Source organism: Diachasma alloeum, unplaced genomic scaffold (genome assembly GCF_001412515.2).
Source record: "Diachasma alloeum isolate Michigan unplaced genomic scaffold, Dall2.0 Dall_scaffold_00294, whole genome shotgun sequence".
In the NCBI taxonomy this organism is placed as follows: Eukaryota; Metazoa; Arthropoda; class Insecta; order Hymenoptera; family Braconidae; genus Diachasma; species Diachasma alloeum.
The window spans coordinates 1,360,986-1,375,306 of NW_021680433.1; the positions used below are offsets into that span (position 1 = coordinate 1,360,986).

A 14,321-nucleotide genomic window follows, 5' to 3' on the forward strand; every position below is an offset into this window, starting at 1 on the left:
TTAAATCTCCAGAAACCCCCCCCCAAAACCCCCTCTCGCTCCCGGCCCCGTCAAACCCCCATGAAACCCTCGTCGAACTCAAAATCCCTCATTCAAAAAATTCCCCGAAACCTCCTCCCACTCCCCTCCCTCAAAATAACCCGCGCGCGCCGCCAGCGCCGCCCAGCGGTTGCCCCTCGAGTGATCCCAGTGACGCAATAGGAATTCGTCCTTTCCGTCGCGCAACTGTGAGTGGAACATGTCGTATTCGTCTGAACGAAGGTAAGTTTCTCCTCATAATTACGAAAAAAAAGTCGATAAAATTTCCCGGATCATCGAAAAATCCCGTTCAGCGGTTCCCTGAGCGGTTCCCAACGGCAAACAATCGTGAAAATCAACAATTGAAGGATTAAACGTGATAATTAATTTTCACCATCTCCGCCAAACTGACGGGGTTCTCGCACGCTGACAACATGGCGTGTGGCTCGATTTTTTGTCAAACTCCGGGGGTGATTAAAATTGGCGGTAGATACCACTCCCACCTTCCGCCTCCCCTCGCCCAGCCCACTTTGTTTTTTTTTTTGAGTGGGAGGAAATTTTGGGGGAGAATTTTTATTGATTTTTTTTTTCGTGATTTTTGACACGTGCTCGGGCAACCGGATGTGAAGCCATCGTGGAGCACATGCGAAATGGTTTTTTCGGAGCCGAAGGGGGGAGGGCAATGGCAATTGTGGGTTTTGGGGGGGTTTTTTTGGGGGTTTTGGCCACGGGGGGGGCTTGGAATTGGGGCAGAATGGGGACGGGCGGGTGGCGTTTGTTGGGGGCTCGTGACGCCTCGGGACGTGCGGCCATGCTTTCGGGGACTCGTGAGTCACTGTCAATTTTATGCGGATTCGGGGGGTTTTTTGGAGAGTGGGAACTTTTGGAAATGAGGGGGAGCAATTTTTTTGGGGGGTTGGAACGTGGGGTGAAGGGGTATTTTTTAATTTTTTTTGGGGGATGGGGAATTATCAATTTTTTGTTTTTGGAGTTTATGGGGAGTGATTTAGGGTATTTTGGGGTGAAGGGATATTTTAATGGTGTTTTTTGGGGGCTGGGGAATCATCGATTTTTCTGGAAGTTCTTGGTTGTTTTTTTATTTTGGGAGTTTATGGGGAGTGAGGCATTTTTGGAAAGGATTGAGGGTATTTTTATTATTGATTTTTTTTAGTCATAATTGTTTAGAGGTAATTGGAATTCTCGAGTGAGTCATTGTCAATTTTATGCGGATTCGGGGGGTTTTTTGGAGAGTGGGAACTTTTGGAAATGAGGGGGAGCGATTTTTTTGGGGGTTTGGAACGTGGGGCGAAGGGGTATTTTTTAATTTTTTTTGGGGGATGGGGAATTATCAATTTTTTGTTTTTGGAGTTTATGGGGAGTGATTTAGGGTATTTTGGGGTGAAGGGATATTTTAATGGTGTTTTTTGGGGGCTGGGGAATCATCGATTTTTCTGGAAGTTCTTGGTTGTTTTTTTATTTTGGGAGTTTATGGGGAGTGAGGCATTTTTGGAAAGGATTGAGGGTATTTTTATTATTGATTTTTTTTAGTCATAATTGTTTAGAGGTAATTGGAATTCTCGAGTGAGTCATTGTCAATTTTATGCGGATTCGGGGGGTTTTTTGGAGAGTGGGAACTTTTGGAAATGAGGGGGAGCGATTTTTTTGGGGGTTTGGAACGTGGGGCGAAGGGGTATTTTTTAATTTTTTTTGGGGGATGGGGAATTATCAATTTTTTGTTTTTGGAGTTTATGGGGAGTGATTTAGGGTATTTTGGGGTGAAGGGATATTTTAATGGTGTTTTTTGGGGGCTGGGGAATCATCGATTTTTCTGGAAGTTCTTGGTTGTTTTTTTATTTTGCGAGTTTATGGGGAGTGAGGCATTTTTGGCAAGGATATTCTTATTATTAGGGTATTCTTATTATTGATTTTTTTTTTAGTCATAATTGTTTAAAGGTAATTGGAATTCTCTAGTGAGTCGTCAGTTTTACAGATTCGATGGGTTTTTTAAGGGGTTTTTTGGGTGTGATGGGTTGGGAGTTTTATAAAACAATTGGGAGAATTTTTTTTTATTTTTAGGAAGTGGGGTGGAGGGTCAATGATTTTTTTATGGAGGCTGGGAAATTATCGATTTTTATTGAAATTTTTGGGTGTTTTGTTTTGGAAGAACTCTTTAGAGGCGATTAAAATTTTTTGTATTTTTTTTTACACGTCATCGGGATTTTCAGTCAGTCAATCATAAAGTTTCCCCAAAATTCTTTTGAAGTCATGGGGATTTTCTGTGGAGTCGAAGGTGGGGGTGTTGTGGTGATTATTGATTTTTTTGGGAGCAAGGGGAGTCATCGATTATCCAGAATTTATTTTCTGTTTCGAATGTTTTTTACTCAGTTTCGTGCATGTTTCATTGTTCTCATTTGAGCTTTCTACGTCATTGGGATTTTCGGTGAGAGAGGAGCTAACAGTGACTATTTCGAGTGATGATGGAATATCATCTCTGAGTATTTTGTTTTATTTATTTATTTCATTAATGCATAAGGATGCCAAGTCCCACTACATGGGGAGAGTAATCACATAGATAAATCTTTAGATTGCGATTGTTATCCTAAAAAATATAGTCAACTAATGACAAAGAACTCTCAGTTCTGTTGTCCTACAAAGTCAATGACTCATTGAAACAATTCTGTGGAATGAAACTTTATAATTCAACATTTTTTATGGGGAAGAGTGCTCTCGTGTCAATTTCATAGAATTAATTTTTTAGCTCCATTGACTAGACGACACTGAAATTATCATCAATGACTTCTTGATAACGCACGTGCCACCATTTACTCAATTCTCACATTAAAAAAAATGTTTGTAGAAAATGGGTCTTCAAGCATTTCTTGATAATTGTGTTCTCGATTTTTAAATATATTCAAGAGTGATTGATGATGTCAGATAGTCATCAATATTTTCTAGATATAAATAGAAAAAAAAATGATCTTTCAGATTTTTTAAAAATTAAAATTCCTCCCAAAATTGGAAAAAAAAAATTTTCTAAAAAATTTAATTTCAATCATATTTTTATTATTTTGTTCTCTATTTTTAAATATATTCGAGAGTAATTGATTATGCCAGATGGTATCAATATTTTTTGGATCCAGAGAAGAAAAATTGATCTTTCCGAATTTTCTTGAATTAAAATTTCTCCCAAAATTGAAAAAAAAAAAATTCTGAAAAATTTACTTTCAATCATTATTTGATATTTTTGTCCTCTCCTCTTAAATATATTCGAGAGTAATTGATGATGTCAGATGGTCATCAATATTTTGTAGATCTAAAGGGAAAAAAAATGATCTTTCAAATTTTTTTTGAATCAAAATTTCTCCAAAAATTGAAAAAAAAATGTTTTTCTAAAAAATTTAATTTCAATCATATTTTTATTTTGTTCTCTATTTTTGAATATATTCGAGAGTGATTGATGATGCAAGACACCATCAATATTTTCTAAATCCAGAGAAAAAAATTGATCCTTCAGAATTTTTTATTCTCTCCTCAAAAACTGCCTTTCAAAATCACAATTTCTCCAATTAAAATGATTAAATTCGTTTTTTCATTATACTATTTACTGACGTTGTTCATACCTCACTTCCCAAATTAAGAAAAAAACACTTTTTCGTTTCCAATGACAGTTTTATAAACGCGATTGTTTCCCCTTCTCTTCTTTTTCTTGTTTTTTTCTCTAAAAAAAATGCGATTTTAATCATTTTTTGATAAGTTTCTTCTCAATCGAGATACGCGGTAGCGTATCGGTTTAAATATATGCCAGACATCCTCAGTATTTTCTAAATCTAAAAAAAACTCATCCTTCAGAATTATTTATTTTCTCCTCAAAAACTTTTGCATTTCCAAATCACAATTTCCCCAATTAAAACGTATGAATTCGTCTTTCCATTGCACTATTCACTAACGTTGTTCCTACATCACCTAGATCATTCTCGCAAAAGAGGAATTGATGAGTCATTGATGCAGGAAAGACGTGTGCACTCACCCATAATGAATTAACTAGTAACGATAAATTATTGATAAATGTCTTGGAACTGTCGATAACGGAAAATCATGGAGGATTCATTGTAATTCGTCATCAGTCAGTCCTCCCCGGGTGCAGACACTATTGTCCCAGTTATTTTTCAATCCTCATTGGGCTTCCGTGGAGTAACAAAACGAATTGGAGATAAATTGAAGAAAAAAAATAACAGAAAAGCGTTTTCACACATGACAAAATGCTGAACGTTCTGTTCTTTTTGTTGATTGTTTTATTTCGAGATTCTCAAGTTGATGATAACATTTTATAATTTTTTTTACTGGTGATAATTTTGTTGATTTAACTCGGGGATTTGTTTGCTCATTGGAGGTGGAGCTGTGAATAATGTCTGGGTGAATTGAATTTTTTTCAGGTTTAATTAGTGGCAGATGGATGAGTCATTAATTATGAACATAACCTCTATTTTCAGAAACGAGGAACAATGGTCGGGAGACTCTAAAAATGGTCCTAGCGAGAGTGAGCAACCGGCTTATGATGGGCCACCAGGAATGGAGCCAGATGGTCTCATCGAGACCAACTGGGAATCGGTGAGAATTGAGATTTTTTTTTTAAATTATTCATTAAGAGGACTTTGTTTCACCTCAACGTCATCATTACTCTTTCATTTCTTGATTACATTGGTAATTACAGGATTTGAGATGAAGATAATCATGAAATTCTGCAAAATAGCAGGGGAAAATTGATGAAAAAATTATTGGCAAAGGGATTATTGGGTTTTTCGTGGTTTAGTAATTTGGTAAATTGAACTCGTTTCGAGGATAATGGCAAATTAAGAAGCAATTCTCATGCAAGTTCGTGAAATGGGATAAAATCAATACTTTGTGGCATTTTCTGATGACCCCTGGTGACATTAAATGTATTTCTGTGCAGGTCGTCGAGAGTTTCGATGACATGGCCCTGAAGGAGGAGTTGTTGAGGGGTATTTATGCCTACGGTTTTGAGAAACCTTCTGCTATTCAGCAGCGTGCGATTGTCCCCTGCGTCAAGGGACACGATGTCATTGCCCAAGCCCAGTCTGGTAAGTATTCTAATAAAATGAATATTTTTTCGTTATAATAATTAGGAATTAGGATTGATAACAAATATGGTTGAACTCAATTGGAAATACAGCTGGATGAAGCGTAAAATCACAGGGATGAGAGTCACACAGACTTTGTGCATCGATAATGATGACAATTGCTCTCGATCTTGTCTCTAGCTCTCCTCATCGAACACTGACTCATTCCCAAACTCTCTCATCTCAGCATACTCTAATTACTTTCTTCGTTACCTAGCACTCACTCCCTCGCAGCTACACTCATTCTCCATACTCTTTGTCAGCCACAATAATCTCTTGCATTCCGTCACCCAGGCCACACGCATCACCCAAAATCTCCATCTAGCATAAACATTATTATTTTACAAGGAGTCACTCGCTCCAAACACTTGTCATATCACACCTCAGTTCCATAAACTCGATCTCAAACCTATCGTCTCTATTTGGTCTTTCTGATCTGATTCATTGCCTTTTTGCATCACACATGTAGTCACTCACGTATCGCACTCTTTTCTCTTTCATTTCTTCATGCCCTTATTTTATTGATTATTCAGGAAAATTTATAGTCTTATGTTGAATGTGAAATTATCCTGGTAATGAGGGGTTTTAGAAGAGAATGTTGAGAGACATTTTTTGTTGGGAATTAAATTCTCTACAAAAACGGTTTCTTCTTCATATTTCTTCCTAAAAACACCTGTTGACGAGTCAAAATTATTCTAAAGAAGTCATCAAAAAATATAAAATGAGAATGTTTATTGAACGTTCTTAAATAACTATCAATTCGATGAATTCTTATTTTTGTGTATAATTAAGTGCTAGGACATTTGATTAGAGAGGAATCTCGTAATTGAGAGAGGAATCTGCAGGTCGCAGTCCTTGGCCTCGTTTCTCCAAGATTAAATATCTCAGATTCTAATTGAGTTGTACTGACTCTTTCAGGAACTGGTAAAACTGCAACCTTCTCGATTTCCATCCTCCAACAGATTGACACGGCTGTGAACGAATGCCAGGCCTTGATTCTTGCACCAACTAGAGAATTGGCTCAACAGGTAAAACATGAACATGAGTTTAAAAATAAATCTGCGATTGCCTCGAGCAATTGTCTTGAATTTCAAACAAAAGTAAAGGCTAATTTTAGAATTTGAATTCTAAACGGTTGTTATTCATGTCGAGCGACACTTTTATTTGACGTTATGATAATCGTAAAACCTTGTCAAATTGAAGAAAAATGGGGGAGAGATAATGAAACCCAAGCTGTGACTGGTAGTTTGTCCACTCAGGTCTAATCTACTAAGAAAAGAATTTGAAAGAAAAAAAATGAAACTAAATTTTCAAAAATTACTAAAATCGAGAAATTGCAAATGAAATTCATAGTTCAAACATTTTCCTTTATCATCTCACATATAAATCCACCGTTACCTTCTAATTACGTTCAATGATATACAAAAAATTCATTCACACTATCTAAATGACCAATGCTCAAAAATCTGCGAAAAAAAGATTTCTCATCAGCAAAAAATTTCGAACATCATTGATAACAATCTGTTCACAAAAAAAATTCAAGAAAATGTTTCTTTTAATTATTCAAGTACAAAAAAAGATGATTTTACAATATATTTAGTGAAAAAAACCGATGAAAGTCGATGAATCCAAAAATTTTGGGAGCACTATCTTGCGAATATCTCAGAAAGTCTGGGGTTTTTCGAAAAATGTCAAAAGACATTTTTTGTTAGAAATGAAAATTCCCCCCAGAAATCCTCCCTCACATTCCCCTTCCCTCCTGAGATATTTCCACACCCCAAAATCCGCTCCTTTCACCTAGAGACCCCAAAAATCTCCTCCTACGTCTCTTGTAATTGAAAAAAACCCCTCAAGACCCTCATAAACCTCCTGCGTAGACAAACGAGTCTCCAAATCCCTCCCCCCCGCCCTCCAAAACCCCTGAAGATTGTGGAAGGGTAAAAAAAACGGAAGTTCGAAAGGATAAAAACCCAGAGACATCCCAAAGTGCCCCTGCATTTCTGGATTATGCCCAAAACGAGAGAATAAAGGGCCTGCACCCCAACCAAGAGCCGCCAGCCCCCTTCACCTCCCGATTACTCTATTTTACCTCAATTAATTACTCAATCTCACTTAATCAATCGGTTAACAGTGGATTAACAAAGAATTGAATAAGTAAAGATATTACCACCACAGCTGATGGAGAAGAGACCAAAAAAAAATTTCTATCCCGGTAAAAAAGCGAAAAATGGAAAAAATCCAGTGAAAAAAAAATCAGATGTTTTTGTTTGTCGTTTTTGGTATTTATAATATACTCACACCACATGAGAGATCAATTGAGAACTCGGTTATATTTTTTTCCACTTACAATCTCACTTTAAAAGAAAATGTTGAACTATGGATTTTACTTGCAATCTCTCGATTTTAGTAATTTTACTGTTTCGCAAAATAGTTTTACCTCAATTTTTCTTTTATTTATTTATTTATTTTCTAATTTCTTGCTGCATTTATCGAAGAAACCTTAACATTTCAAGGATGATTATTATTACGTTCGTGGAAGAAAACTCAATTTTCGAATTTCTTCCGAAGAAAAGTTCAAATTTCTTCAGAAAATTCAGTTTATCAATCCATTTTCCCTCCTATTTATTTAACAACCATCAATTCATTCAACATTCATGAACAATTGCAATTATTTATGTTTTGATAAATTTCTCGTCATTTTTTTAAAGGCCCTGTCAATTAAGTCCTGCATCATGCAGAAGTTTTAAAAAATTATGAATGACTAATACAAAAAAAAGTAGAAAAAATTCTTAATTTTTTCAAAGAGCATTTTTAATTCATATTCAGAATAAGTTGAATAACCAGAAATTGAAATATGTATCTGATTTACGGTGACAAATGGCGGCCTGTCACCCAATATCATGCAGGGGGAAGACTGATTTCGTAAATCTTTTCCCACACTGCACAGATACATTTATCACGCAAAAGGCTCTTTGAAAAAAGTTGTAATATTTTGGAGAATCTTTTAATCACACTTTTATCACATAAAAATGGCAGATGACTACACACCACTGTTTTGAAAATTTAGATAATTTGCCACAGCGAATCAGATATTTGTAATTTCCACTTTTTTCAACTCATTCTGAATCTCAATTAAAAACGCTCTTTGAAAAAGTTGAGAATTTTTTCCATTTTTTTAATCATTCTATCATGATTTTTGGGAATTTCTGCATGATGTACCACTCAATTGACAATTTTGGATTACGAAAGATAAAAAAAATCCAGATAATATTCGAAAGATAGTACACCCGGGCCTTAACTAAAAAAAACAACAGCAACAAAATGAAATTTTTTTCTTAATTTACAGATTCAAAAAGTAGTGATTGCCCTGGGTGACTTCATGCACGCGCAGTGTCACGCCTGCATCGGTGGTACCAATGTCCGTGAGGACATGCGCAAGCTGGAGTTGGGTGTCCACGTGGTTGTTGGTACCCCAGGACGTGTCTACGACATGATAAGTCGACGTGCCCTTCGCACTCAATGCATCAAGCTATTCGTCCTCGACGAGGCCGACGAGATGTTGTCCCGTGGATTCAAGGATCAAATTCACGATGTCTTCAAGCTACTCTCCCAGGAGGTCCAGGTGATTCTGCTGTCAGCGACAATGCCCACGGACGTGCTCGAGGTGTCCAAGTGCTTCATGCGAAATCCCATTAGCATTCTCGTGAAGAAGGAGGAATTGACACTCGAGGGTATCAAACAATTTTACGTTTTCGTTGAGCGTGAGGACTGGAAGTTGGAGACACTGTGCGATCTCTACGACACTCTGAGCATCACTCAGGCTGTTATTTTCTGTAACACACGTCGCAAGGTCGACTGGCTAACGGAGAATATGCACAGCAGGGACTTCACTGTCTCAGCTATGCATGGGGACATGGAGCAGAGGGAGAGGGATCTCATTATGAGACAATTCAGAACTGGCTCGTCACGTGTGCTCATCACGACTGATCTACTTGCTAGGGGCATCGATGTCCAGCAGGTCTCCCTGGTTATCAATTACGATCTTCCTTCCAATCGTGAGAATTATATCCACAGGTGAGATTTTTTTTTATTGTTTAAGGCCCGGGTGTACTATCTTTCGAATGTTATCTGGATTTTTTTTATTTTTCGTAATCCAAAATTGTCAATTAAGTGGTACATCTTGTAGAAATTCCCAAAAATTATGATAGAATGATAAAAAAAATGGAAAAAATTCTCAACTTTTTCAAAGAGCGTTTTTAATTGAGATTCAGAATGAGTTGAAAAAAGTGGAAATTACAAATATCTGATTCGCTGTGGCAAATTATCTATTAGCTGTCATTTTCCATGGTGGATAACAAAACACTATCTACTCATGGGAAGTGACAGCTAGGTATCTCAATTTTCAAAACAGTGGTATGTAGTCATCTGCCATTTTTATGTGATAAAAGTGTGATTAAAAAATTCTCCAAAATATTACAACTTTTTTCAAAGAGCCTTTTCCGTAATAAATGTCTCTGTGCAGTGCGGGAAAAGATTTACGAAATCAGTCTTCCCCCTGCATGATATTGAGTGACAGGCCGCCATTTGTCACCGTAAATCAGATACATTTTTCAATTTCTTGTTATTCAACTTATTCTGAATATAAATTAAAAATACTCTTTGAAAAAATTAAGAATTTTTCCTACTTTTTTTTATTATTCATTCATAATTTTACAAAACTTCTGCATGATGCAGGACTTAATTGACAATTTCAGATGACGAAAGATGGAAAAAAAACATCGAGATAACGCTCGAAAGATAGTACACGTCCCGTAATTATCGTTTTGGTTTTTCAAAGGAGAAATGTTTAAAAATCAGGATTTAACCCAGTGTCTTATGTGAATATCAACATTTCCATTGTAATCAAAGATTAAAATCTGACTTTTTTTCATTAGATGTGAAAAATTTGAGAATTTTCTCGACATCTCATAAAAAATAATCCACCGTTTTACAAACAAGTTTTATTATTTATTTATAAGAGGGAAATGTTTGAAAAAATATCAATATTTTGCGAAATTTAATGTAGATAATACTGACTGGGTATGAATTTTTTCAAATTTTTTCCATGCAATTTAGTTGAAAAATCTAAAAACTGAAAATATTCAAGAGTACAGCGTAGCCCGGCCGATGGATAGAGCTACTTTAAAAACAGTCAAACGAAAAAAAATGAAATAAAATGCATTGGCTGTATTGAACTTTGAAATAAACTCCTAGAGAATTTCCTAATGTTTGACACCAATTTCAATGTTTGCCGACAATTGGTTTCCGAGATCTTCGAAAATGCTACATTTATTTATAACAAACAAATTATTCAACAAATCGAAATTTAACTTCTGCCATTCGATAGAATAACCATTCAATCATCGTTCAAGATCATTGAAGTATTTTCAGTAAAAATTTCAAAATTTTTGGGGGAAATTTTGGTGATAAACGAGAGGATTTAATATGATTGAAGCGGTTGAATGTAAAATTTTCATCTCCAACTTTTGCTCGTAGAAAAAAATATAAATGCATTGCAAAAAAATAAAATAAAATGGATTATAAAATAAAATAGATTTAGAAACTTTTTATAAATGATCAATCGAATTTCATAATTTTTTTAGGAATGTAGAGTTTGATAAGCTCCATTCACTGACACCAATTGACATTCAATTTTCCATACTGATTCGAAACAATTGATGTTTTTTCAAAAACAAAAAAATTGAACAATTGACAAATTGAATTGAATTCTTCTGTTACAAAAGAAATTTCTGTTTCTCTAAAATTCGTCTCATTGAAATTTCGAGTTTTTATTTTCCTCTTTTTAAACTACTCAAGGATAACTTTTTCGTCGGGGGTTTTCAATTTTCTAGTTTTCATTTTTTTTCCCTTTCCTGCATAATTTAATCCTTTCATTAGTCTAAAGGTGATTATCCTCAATTTGAATCTTTCGCGCGCAGAATCATAAATATGAACGAAATTTGAATGTTACCAATCCATTTTCAGAATTGGTCGTGGTGGACGTTTTGGACGTAAAGGAGTCGCCATCAACTTCGTCACCACCGACGATAAGCGTACCATGAACGATATCGAGCAGTTCTACAACACTCATATTGATGAAATGCCAATGAATGTTGCCGATTTGATTTAAATAAAAATCGAACCACGAGACAAATTGGCGAATAAAGAAAAATCTTCAACATAAATACCGAAAAAAAAAACAGAAAAAACCAACAAACCTTAAAATAATTAACAAAAAAATCGCAAAACAGTTTTAAAAACGAAAAAATAAATAAAAGTAAGTGGAAAAAAAAACATAACCGAGCTCTCAGCTGATCTCTCATGTGGTGTGTGAGTATATTATAAATACCGAAAACAACAAACAAAAATATCTGATTTTTTTTTCACTCGATTTTTTTCCATTTTTCGCTTTTTTACCTGAATAGAAAGTTTTTTTGGTCTCTTCTCCATCGCTGTGGTGGTAATATCTTTAATTATTCAATTCTTTGTTACCACTACGAATTATTGATTAATTAATCGTTAGATGAGTAGATAAATAGGTGTAATCCACTGTTAATCGATTGATTAAGTGAGATTGAGTAATTAATTGAGGTAAAATAGAGTAATTGGGAGGTGAAGGGGGCTGGTGGCCCTTGGTTGGGGCACAGGCCCTTTATTCTCTCGTTTCGGGCATAATCCAGAAATCCAGGGGCACTTTGGGATGTCTCTGGGTTTTTATCCTTTCGAACTTCCGTTTTTTTACCCTTCCACAATCTTCAGGGGTTTTGGAGGGCGGGGGGGAGGTATTTGGAGACTCGTTTGTCTACGCAGGAGGTTCATGAGGGTCTTCAGGGGTTTTTTCAATTACAAGAGACGTAGGAGGAGATTTTTTGGGGCCTCTAGGTGAAAGGAGAGGATTTTGGGGTGTGGAAATATCTCAGGAGGGAAGGGGAATGTGAGGGAGGATTTCTAGGGGGAATTTTCATTCCCAACAAAAAATGTCTCTTGACATTTTTCGATAAACCCCAGACTTTCTGAGATATTCGCAAGATAGTGCTCCCAAAATTTTTGAATTCATCGACTTTCACCGGTTTTTTTTTCACTAAATAAATTGTAAACTCATCTTTTTTTTCACTTGAATAATTAAAAGAAACATTTTCTTGAATTTTTTTGTGAACAAATTGTTATCAATGATGTTCGAAATTCTTTGCTGATGAGAAATCATTTTTTCGCTGATTTTTGAGCATTGGTCATTTAGATAGTGTGAATGAATTTTTTGTATATCATTGAACGTAATTAGAAGGTAACGGTGGATTTATATGTGAGATAATAAAGGAAAATGTTTGAACTATGGATTTTATTTGCAATCTCTCGCTTTTAGTATTTTTTGAAAATTAGTTTTTTTTGCAATTTTTTTTTGTTTATCAAATTATTTTTCTTGTTGATTAGACCTGAGTGGACAAACTACGAGTCACCATTTCGGTTTTTTTATTTTTCCCCATTATTCTTTTATTTATTTAGTTTTTAGAATTTTTTTCTCTGCGAATTTTTCAACGAATCTGAACATTCCAACGATTGAACTCAATTTTTTTCTCGATTTGGCAGGTCTTCATGATTTAGAAACGTTACGTTTTGTGGGAGGGAACTTAATTTTTGAATTTCTCCTAGAGAAAAATTCAAATGTCTACAGAAGTTTAAATTTATCGATCCATTTCCCTCTTATTTATTCTACGAACATTAAGTTATTCAACTTTCATCACGCGAAAATCTTGTTTTCCTCCTCTCCGAAATAGTGAATGTTCACAACTGAACAATTGGAGTTTTTTTAATTCATTTTCCTTTTTCTCCGACTTTTTCCCGATTTATTTCGACAACTTTCAGTGCCCAATGATCAGAGGATGGGATGACAAACGTTTTATTCTCCCAGTAGACTAATTACTCACCTAGCTAATTTGTATGTACATTTCTCAATCGCTAAAAACGCAGAATTAAAAAAAATAATCTGCAGTGAAGTGGCAAATCATGAAAAATTAAAAATTCGTTCTTGTTAATCACGTAATTATCTCGTTAATGAGTCGTTCCAGCGAGAAATGTCCCCAGACCCTTCCGCTGGAGAATTAAATTTCCTTCAGAAATGCTCTCAAACATTTTCCCGTAAACCCACTCATCAACAACATAAATAAACAATTAGCAAGAGAAATCTAATTGACAAAGCGATCGATATCATGAAACTAGTCGATTGATTCTTTGAAAATCTCAGCAATGAGTGGGTTTACGAGGAAAATGCATAGGACATTTTTTGTGGGAAATTTAATTCTTTACAAAAAACGTCGTATGACTTTTGCCTCTAGAACCCCTCGTTAACAAGATATTCCCGCAATTAACAAAAACGGACATTGATCAAATGATCGACTCTAGGAGAAACACTCGAATAACCGCTTAATTATCTCGTTAATGAGTGGTCTGAGGGGAAAATGTCAAGCTACACTTTTTACGGAAAATTTAATTCCCCATAAAAAAGATTTATAACATTTTCTCGTAGAATGCTTCGTTCTCGAGATAATCGAAGAATTACGTGAAACCACTTTACTCCAGCAATCCACCATAATTAAACAATTCGCATTAATGTAAATATTAAACAAACAATCGTAGTTGATGGACGTCCAGCGGTTAAAATTGAGTTGGCAATGATTATTTGTATTGAGTTGATAATGTGAGCACTCGTCAAACAAAAAAAACTAGGAAATTGTGTTTTAGGATTTAGAAATTCTGTGAAATCATTGAACTAGAAAAATTATGAATTTGCACTCGTCATTATTTCATTAATTAATCCAATTTGATAATTTAGTCAATTTGTGTTGACGATGAGCATCGATTTTCACAATTCTCCACTGAAAACAAATTTTTCGAGTGAATAAAAATATTAAAATCACCGAAAATTGATGGAAATTCAATTGAATAATTTTTTTTTTTTGATTGCAAAAATAATTTCACATGTTAGATGTAAGTTCATTAAATAATCGTGTAGTAAATAATCAATTTTGCGATCGTGTTTAGATAGAACAAATGAAAATTGACGAAGGGAATTAATTAGAATCATTTCGACTTTTAATGAATTAATGAAACAATTTTTCTCGTAACTCCTCG

General features: G+C 35.1%; 1 protein-coding gene across 1 annotated transcript; it reads left to right on the forward strand.

Annotated features, from left to right (window-relative positions):
• Window positions 1–193: 193 nt before the first annotated feature.
• Window positions 194–11,586, forward strand: LOC107039186 (eukaryotic initiation factor 4A-I). The gene is made up of 6 exons (XM_015258682.1): window positions 194–261; window positions 4,509–4,626; window positions 4,970–5,117; window positions 6,075–6,184; window positions 8,503–9,230; window positions 11,181–11,586. The coding sequence occupies exons 1-6, from the start codon at window positions 239–241 to the stop codon at window positions 11,323–11,325; spliced, it is 1,272 nt and encodes a 423-aa protein (XP_015114168.1). The 5' UTR covers window positions 194–238; the 3' UTR covers window positions 11,326–11,586.
• Window positions 11,587–14,321: the final 2,735 nt, after the last annotated feature.